The sequence below is a fragment of the Bombus pyrosoma genome, linkage group LG2, assembly GCF_014825855.1.
Source record: "Bombus pyrosoma isolate SC7728 linkage group LG2, ASM1482585v1, whole genome shotgun sequence".
NCBI lineage: Eukaryota > Metazoa > Arthropoda > Insecta > Hymenoptera > Apidae > Bombus > Bombus pyrosoma.
In genome coordinates, this window is record NC_057771.1 from 6,670,906 (window position 1) to 6,680,804 (window position 9,899).

Here is a 9,899-nt window from a genome sequence, read left to right on the forward strand (position 1 = left end):
ATGTTGTGTAAAATTTGTCATTTTATTGAAAAAAGGATTAATAAAAACATAAATTACCCAAGTAATATTTCGCTATTTTTTTTTATCATATCTTCATTTTTAAATCGTAGTAACAGAAATACTGTAACCTCATGATTAAGAGACTATGCTTGATCTTCATCATGATTTAGAAATTAATAAGTTTACAATTGAACAAATAAACATACACTTTTCTGTTTTAAAAAGAATACAATATAACAATATTAACTTCTACATTGTTGGCAATAACATTTTATAGCTAGTGCTATATATATTTTAATTTATAAATTTTTGTTACTTTCGTAGAAACAAATGACTGACAACGCTCTCATGCATTTTCAACTGAAACGATTGAAATATTGTTAATTGCATAATTTGGACGATAAATAAATATATGTATATATAGCACCGGCTTCTTTATCGATATGAAATATTGCATGGCACATTTGCTAAAAAGAAAATATTTTGTAACTGTATACATTCCTTTATTATTATTGCGTCAATGACCAAATGCCCGCATTTTTAGGTTTCAAGTTAATAATTTTCTGAAATAATTTATTATACAACTCGGTAACCCGACGACAATCATTAATACAATAATTTCAATTTATTGTAGCATATGAAAGATGTCTAAAACTCTATAGCTTTATCATAGCAGTCATCGCCCCCCTCTCTGTTCTTACCATCATATTTTTATAATTTACAAATATAATTTGATATATCGTCTTTGAAAAATACATCGCGCCACACACGCATATCACCACTCTCATATTTAGAGAATTTTTTTCTTAACAAAGCTAAGAACAGATCGAAAACTTAAGAATTAAGCAATAATAATAATAATCACTATAATAAAAATGAAACAATAATTATTTTAACATAATAATAATATAATTTGGAGTATAACATTTAATATACAGAAAAATTGTTAGCAATTATTACTTTATTCTTAATTTTCTACTAAATATTGATAGATATCTATAGAAGCGTCCATAATGACAAAATATATTTATATTTCAAAATTTTTGACAATATTCTAATAAAGTAAAGCTTGTTTTAATAGTTACATCATTAAATTTACGTAATTACTAAATAAAATAAAATTCTATCATAATTATTAAATTTTGAAAGATATATTAGAAACTTAGACGCTTCCAAATAAGAAAAACAAATTTTGATTCAATTTTATATGTTCTTTATTAACAATTTGTTTACTTTTCATTGACTATTATGTAAGATTTGAAAAGGAAGATATGATGTAAACTCTGATTATAGGATAAGTAGTAAAAAATGTAATTTCGCCCATTAGATCAGAGATCTTAAAGCACTGATATTACCAGAATTTTTATGAAAATAGATACATTTTTTATGCAATATTCATCCATACTTCATACATAATATGCGCATGTTGCAAGTTACAAGATTATTCACAAAAATAAATGATCTAAAATGATGATAATATTTTGTTCATATTTCGTAAAATGAGAATGGAATTATTCTGTAAAAGTTATTTTAAGATGGAAGAATGGAAGAACTTAGAAACTTGGTACTGAATTATTAAGCTGTTACAATGGAAGATATAATACATGTAGTTGATCAAATTTCCATATCAACACATGATGAACTAAAAGTGCATAGGACGTATTCCTAATCTTCTTAAAACTATTTTTATATACAAATGTTCTACAAAATTCTAATGATTTCTATATGTAAAACAATGCACGTTTTCAAAATATTGCATTCGCCATGAAACATTTTATTAAGATAACGCTATTTTGGAACACTTCTGAATATTTTGAACGTATTTTATATGTGTAAATTTTGTAGTTACATGATCTGTTTATATACAAATTAACATGCATATAAATATCCTTAAAATTTGTCAAATCATTAAAAAAAGATAGATGTAAGCTACTTTATAAAGAAAATTCACAATGAATTTAGAAATTACAATTACAGGAACAAACAGTATAACAGTTTCTGCACTTTGCAGAAAACAGACCTTCATAAGTATAGAGAGTGTGATGTATGTAAATATATTACAGAAGGTCGTGATGTTTTATATATCATATCTTATCACTTTATATTTTAAAATCATTTGTCTTTCATCTTTCTTCTTCAGATCTTAATGTATCAGACCTTGTTATTACATAAGATTATCACGATACAAATGCTAGAACTAAATGTCTATGCACACAAACATTCGTAAATCTCTATTATCATGCTATTACAATGGCAAAGTTCGGGCTCACTTCTAATTCTTACGCGGGGATGAATATTTTACATATGTCTGATGTTTATACGCAAGTCACCTTTTTACTTACCTCGTCGTTCACTACTATTTATCACTATAACTGCAATTTCCTGATTACACATTAATACTCATCTTCACCATGTGTCACAGCGTATTGTATTAACCCAATTTAAATATTTACCATCCTCAAAATACAATACTTAATTGTTTGGTCTCAAGACTGGTATTAACTTCATGTCCATTAAATTGATATACCACTAAATGTTTAATGGTCTTCAGGTATTGTATAAAATGAAACCAATATTGATTATTGTAGCACCACTAAGATGGTATACTGCTCATTTGCACATCGCAAGACACTGTTTCAGAATTCCTTTCGGTTTTTTGTGTAGGCACCTGTGAATCCGAAATATTAGCAGTCATTCCAGATGATTGCGTTGTTGAAACACTTTCATTTGTTTCCTCTGCACTATTCACTGTGGAAGATATTGTTGATCTTGAACTTGACTTTATTTTTGCTTGATGTTCCAAATTATCTATTTCTGCCCAGATTGTCCTAACTTCCTTAAATAACTGAAAAAAATCATATTGTTTTAATTATTATAATTAACCTTCAAGCAGTATAAAGCTTTTCAACAAAATATTTACTATTTACTTACTTGATTTAACCATGTTTCATCTGCTAATAATTCGTTTAATATTATTGTGGTATCTTTAAGAGGATCTTCTACTCGCTTATCTGCAACCCTTCTTGCACACTCCAAAAACGTCAAATACTTTTGATGTGCTACTTTATTGTATAGAGCTACCTTTGCTTGACATACTCGACATAATAAAAAGTCCTAAGAATTAAATGATTAGCGAATTATAGCAATAAACTTTTAACAGTATTTATTAAAAGATGAACAATGAAGGAAAAATAATTTAAATACCTTTTCTTGAGGTATCCTTGGGTCAGGCGGAGAACCTTCCAATGTAGTTGCATTATATGGTTGACCATACAATAGAACTCTAGCATGAATCTTATGCTGTTGGCACCCAGCGCACGACTTTCCTTTATATTCAGTAAATGGTAAATCTTTAAGAACGTTAAGACATGGCCAAGTTGATATTGCATTTATCACATTTGAACGCCATTTTGTTGTAGACAAAAACCGCTGTTTCCTTTCTTCTGTTACTTCATCAACAGTCTTAACGTTTGATAAGAAATAATCATCTGCTCGGATCAAAAGTAATTAAATAGAAACTGTGTATGGGAAATTATACACATATAATAATATTATTTTAATATTGGATAGAAATTATACCTTGTTCTTGAAATATTTCAGTAAGAAAATTAGAATCCAAAGCTTGTGAAATCAATGTCTGAACATACACTTCAAAGTTATCTTGATATTTTTCAGTGTCCTTCATAGATTTGTCAATGCATTCGCTAAAAAGGAAAGAGTGGTAATTTCTTTGTTTATGTATTTCTCAAATATTAATGAAAAAGAACTTACTTATCATCAATAATCATTTCATCTCTCAAGAACTCTACTACAGTTTCCGTTTTGCCTTGTTGCCAAAATTTTACTGGAACTTGTTGATATATATGCCGATTTTGCGGTGCCCAGCCCGAGTACTAAAACATAATTGATATGTATACATTAATAGGAAATAAACGAACATTCTCCAAAAGTTTATTATGTATTACCGTAGATATGTTTCGATATAAAGTCTTGCCATTAGATTTAAATGGCTCATATTTTTGCAGTAACGTTTTGCCATCTATTCTCCAAAGTGGAGGATATTCTTCATCTAAATCTGCCTTGATTACGACAAATTCCCCTGACTGAAAAACATATGATAGAATGACAAAAAATTAAATATTTAAAACATTTCATTAAAATTTACTGTTCTTGTTTTATAAAATCATATAAAAAGTTACCACATCATCTAGTTCATCCTCAAGATGCTGCATGCAATATAAGAATATATTACAAATATAATTTACGGTACATATATACATATATATATGATGAATATTTATAATCTGTATTGTTCGGTTTTATGTATTATTCGGTATACATGAATCGAAATTATATAATAATAGAATCATTATATTATATACCTTAAATGGTGAAATATCAATATCTTCATCGCTGATACATGCTAAAAGTTTTTCGTCTATTTTACAAGACAATTTTCCAGTAACATTAGAAGTTTTGGATGGTGTTTCATGTTTTTTTCTACAAGACTTCTTTGAAATAACAATATCACTGGAAAAATAATCATCTTCTTCCAGAACTTTTCTACTTTTTTTAGTAATAACAGGTCTCCCTCGTTTTTTCTTTTTTTCTTCCTCATCTCCAACTAATCTTACAGCGGGCGTCCAAGCAGGATCAGAATCAGAATCACCTTGTTCTTCATCATTATCAAAATAATCTATACCCTGTTGTCGATCTAAAAATTGCTTTACCGAGGTTTTTTCCTTTGCCTTTCTTCTAGATGTTTCACGCCTTGGAGGTAAAAGTAAAGGATCTACTACAAATATATATATATATATATATAATTATTCAATTACGAAATATGTCTTGATTTGGAAAAAGGAAAGAAAAAAGATATATATATATATACATATTACCTTCTTCATGCTTTTTGGAAATTTTGCCACTTGTGGTAATTGCTGCTGCTTCTGCTGCCGCAGCAGCTGCTGCAGCTCTTCTTTTTCTATCTGTTGGTCCTCCAGGTTTAATTGGTCTCCCTTTTTTAGATTTACCTTCTGGCTTCATAGTTATTATTTCTGTTACATTGGAAGTATTCGTATTTGATACTTTTTTATCTGATTTTTTAGGCGGAAATAGAAAATCGTCATCGCTAGTAAAACCATCATCACTTGAATCAAAATTCTGCTTCTTCCGTTCTTTGGGTAAAGGAAAATAGCGTGGATCATTAGTATAATCAATTACTGGTGTTTCTTTAGGTGGAGGTGGTTTTTCTGATTGCATCTTTACTGTTTCTTCATTTGTTGAACTTTCTATTGATCTATTCGGTTCTACAGGAATATAAGGTTTTGACCTGCTCCAAGTTGCTTTCCTACCACCACGTATTGCAGGTGGAGGTGAAGGTTCTCTTTCCCCTTGTAAAAATTTCAAATAACTTGTCATAAATCCTGAATTAGGATCTTTATTAGATTGTTTAAAATCTTTATTTAAGATATTCATGGTTTGAATTGGTTGCTGATTTTGTTGTAAAAAACCTAATTCTTCTTCAATGTTAGGAACGATTACTTTAGGTTGATCATCTCTAATATCTTGATTAAAATTAGTATTTTGATTTGCTGTGTTTTCACCAAAACCAATAGGAGTAATCTCAACAGAAGACTGAAATTCGTGTGAATGATGATGGCTTGGTGGAATATGAAAAGCAGGGAAATATGGAATAGGAGGTGGAGCATGATGATGAGATACCATCAAAGATTGATGTTGATGTGCTGGAGTACCAACAAAATTATTTGAATGATGCAAAGTTGATTGTGAACTGAAAGCACCTGTTGCACCGGGAAACATTTTAGCAGGAGGTGGAGGCAAATTCCATCTTTCAAAATCAAAATAACCATTTTGTTGCTGTTGATTTGTATTATGATGTGCAGGTGGTGGTATCCTACTTAGGTATTCTGTCATTGTTGTTGTTCCACTTATTTCATTCGAAGAATTATGTCCACTTTTTTCTAAACTCTTTCTTTTCTTATTTGTAGTATCTACTTTGCGTCGTTCTTCTACTTGCTTTTGTTGTTCGGTTGGAGTAACAGACACAGTAGCTTGTTGTTGTTGTTGTACTTGACAAGAACCTTGTTGTAATGTCTGCAAATTCTTTACAATACTCATAGGATCTCCCCTACAACTACTTAAATCTTGTAGAGTTACTTGATTGGAGTCAAAGTATGATTGTTGTCTATCAGAAACATTTAACACTCGTTGTACTTGATGTTGAACTGGCAAGGTTTGAGGATTTACTTCAGAATTTCCACCAGTATATAGAGTAACAGAAAATTTTCTATGACTATTTGCTTGTCGATTATCGTTTTCCCAACAAATTTGTTTTTGAGTTTGTGAAAAATCTTGTTGCTGTCTATCATAATTTTTGCTATCTGTGTTATAATTAGTTTTATTTTCAGCAGTACCTAAAGCTCTTGTAATAACTGATGAATAAACAACTTGACCTTGAGACGCCGGTCGTGGTACAGTAACATCTAATGGTGATGGTGGGGTAACTTGTTGAACAGTTCCTTTATATGGTGGTCCACTTGAACATTGATTTCCATTTTCTGTATGTTGTTGTAAAGGTGAAGGAGAAGATATAGTAGCCATTGGACTATTATACATAGGATAAGCAGGGCTTGGAACATGTCCTAATGGACTTGCTTGCGAATGCGCTTGCAATGGACTTGGCCTTCTCGGTACAACAACACTACAATCAGGTCCATTTTGTGTTGAATTATTAGACGAATAAGCAGAATCAGTGGAAGTTGCAGATTTTGATCTTCCTGAGTGATGGTATTCAGGATCAGTTGTAGATCCTGTTAGATAATGTCTATATGATGTTTGTTGCTGCTGCTGTTGTTGTTGGCTTAAAACATGAAATTGCTGTTGTTGTTGTGATTGTTGAGAATGAGTCTGTAAGTTGCTATTTGATTGAGTTCTTTGATTATTATTGAGTTTTCCACTAGTGTTTGTACAATTTGTATTATTCCCAGCAGTATAATTCAAACCACGTGAATCCATGATGGAAAAGCTGATAGGAGATGATTGAGTATTATCATGAGATGTTTGTTCGTTTCGTCTATGTTCACTACTGTGTGTATTTAATTCTGGATAAATTTTTGTCTGTGCTTTAGTTTGTATGTTCTGTTGAGATGTAGAAGTTGCTTTATTTGGAGGTGAAGCAAAATTTCGTGTGGACTGTTTATCTTGAATTTGAGAAGACACAGATCTGACAGACGTATTTAAAAATATAGTCGTTGATGCAACTGACCTAGCAGGTGGTTGAGGAATTCTATACTCTTTATTGGTTGCATTATTTGTAGTTGAAACAATGCATGATTGTTGATGTTGAAGAGTAGGTTGCACTTTCCCATTTGGAGTTTGATTTCCATTTCCAGTGGAATAATTATTTGCTAACGTTTCGGAACTAAATGTAGTAGGTACTGATTGAAAGAAATTTTGATTGCTGTTTGTTTGTGATGTAGATACTATTGATTTCACATTTACTGCTGGTGATTGAGGCCTTACATTTACTGCTTTTTTATTATCTGGGAAATTAGATGATTTAAAATCTGCAGCAGGAACAGAAGATGTAGATAATTGAGAATTTAAATTATTTATAGTTTGTGTTGTAGCAAATTGAGAATTAAACGTATTTTCATAAACACCACTAGCTGGCTTTGTGGTAGATGGTCCTGGAGATGAAGGAACAACACTTTCATGAGGCAAAATACCAAATGGACTAGGTAATTGTGTATTGTTCTGATGAGTCCAAGCCAATGTAGATGTTGTGGGTGACGTTGCTGCACCCTGGTGTTCAAAAAACGTTGGTTGATGTGCTGAACTATAATTTTCTCTTAATACAGGAATATCAGATTCTGTTGTAGTATTTTGTTTTGTTACTGACACTTGTGCCTGAGCAAGAGCTTGTCTATGTTGAGTAACATAATGTGCTTGCTTAGGATTAGGATGATGAAACAATGGTGTAAAAACATCATATCCCACAGGGGGTGGAGACAAAAACCCCCCTGGGTTAAATGGAGATGGCTGACCCGCCAGAGTTGCTGTTGTATGAGCAGCTTGTAAAAGTAATTGTGACGTTGTTGTTGAAGGAGCTGCTTGAGTAGCAGCTGTTGCTAAATGATGAGACACAAAATCACTGCTTGTGCTTGAAGTCGTTGATTGAAATGTACTGGTAGCACTACTTGCAGTAAGACGATTATATGATGCATACCACGGACGAACGGGATCCATTACCCAAGCTTGGCACAGTAGTGCCTAGCCTGCTTGGTCCACGTACAGCAGGCCTTTGTGTGTAGAAATGTTACACATATAGTTACTGACATTCATAACACAACTCTTTGTCAAATCTTTTGTACGTCTATTTCTTGTATATTGACAGAAAAAAACTACCAAAAACTTTTTCACTGTATATATAGTCTATATACCTTTATCCAATAATTAGGACTGACAATATGATATAATAGTTCCTCCATCTTTTTCTGGAAAAATACAGTCTTTATATACAATTTAATCGAACATAAAATAAGTATTATACAGAATAAATTATAAATATTTTGCTTATTCTTTTTATCTTTGCTTATTTATATATATATATATATATATATATAATGCATTTTGTATTGTATAAAATACTTAAACACTTGATTTTTTATTTAAAATACTAATATGACATTGTTGTAATTAGAAATTAGGCTTTATAAGTAATAAAAGATTTTGTGACAGGAAGAATAATATCATTTGCACAAGTATTATTAATACAGTGAAGAAGTTGTACAATTGTATAATACACCATCTCAACGTCATTTAGTATATAAATTGTCAAGTGATACATCACAACAATGGATATATAACCAATTTCTTTATCACAATCTTCACTTGTTTGTTTAAAGTATTGCAATTAAATAAATACATAAATTAACCAATTGAAATTAGAATGGCACATAATTATATTTTTAACAAAAAAAATACTCACTTTTTCGTGAAATCCTCGTTGCATCGCACAACACAATGTGTGCTACTAAGGATAACAAGAGAAACAGATATGAACTTTAATGCATTGCACAAGTTTCACCCTTTGTGAACTGTAGAAACAGTGGTCTAAAAAGAAACTAACAACAAATGTGCGCCGCTTTTGAAGAATCGGAAAGAACTCAATGTAGCGTCTTTTCATGTCCTATTGTACTAAGGTCCTTAAATGTTTTATATGTATACTCATGTAATCGCTTTTCATTCATCAGGGGTAATGAAATCGCCACGTTTTTTATTAAAAACGAATGCTGAAGCGATGATTTTACCTTTAATAATAAATAGCCATATGTCTTGGATATCAATTACATTTGCCGGTGTATAAGATAGTATAACGTCTTGCCGAATAACACAATAAATATGGCTACACAAACTTGGCCAATGCGCGACACTCGATCGGCTGGCGCTGTGATTGCGCTCACATGATTTGACCATTCGAAGAAAAGTGTACATTCCGGATACACCCTAGACTCGGTACTCGCACATACACTGTGGCGAGTTAATTTTGCATAGGCTCATTTATCGCGGGGAATTGAACAATATTACCCCGTAGTGCCCATTACAGGCCGCCATTTTGAACGAAATCAACAATAAACTGCGCCATCTACTGTCTAAGGATTAGAGAAAGGGATCAACAGGCGGGATTTTTCAAGAAACTCAACACCGAACATTTTTCCACTCGATATACCCTACCTCCTTGATAACTTGCTTACTTGTAAGCAATTTCATTTCTCCTGAGATAGCTATTTTTTTGCATTAACCAGTAAGGATATACCTTAAACTTGTTGACATTTTTCTTATCTTATTATATATACAGCTTAAATGAAAATTAAAAG

General features: G+C 31.4%; 1 protein-coding gene across 5 annotated transcripts; it reads right to left on the reverse strand.

Moving 5' to 3' along the window:
- Positions 1-1,196: 1,196 nt before the first annotated feature.
- On the reverse strand, positions 1,197-9,679 carry LOC122573406. 5 transcript variants are annotated; one of them, XM_043739741.1, is made up of 10 exons: positions 9,011-9,679; positions 4,896-8,516; positions 4,383-4,792; positions 4,200-4,226; positions 3,966-4,103; positions 3,772-3,893; positions 3,580-3,704; positions 3,205-3,488; positions 2,932-3,114; positions 1,197-2,845 (listed from the first exon to the last, which is right to left on the reverse strand). In XM_043739741.1, the coding sequence occupies exons 2-10, from the start codon at positions 8,266-8,268 to the stop codon at positions 2,594-2,596; spliced, it is 4,914 nt and encodes a 1,637-aa protein (XP_043595676.1). In that variant the 5' UTR covers positions 8,269-8,516; positions 9,011-9,679; the 3' UTR covers positions 1,197-2,593. The 5 variants fall into 5 exon arrangements, with proteins under 5 accessions (XP_043595676.1, XP_043595666.1, XP_043595656.1 ...); XM_043739731.1 differs by having other exon boundaries at positions 4,383-4,795; positions 4,896-8,321; positions 9,011-9,677; XM_043739721.1 differs by having other exon boundaries at positions 4,383-4,795; positions 9,011-9,677.
- Positions 9,680-9,899: the final 220 nt, after the last annotated feature.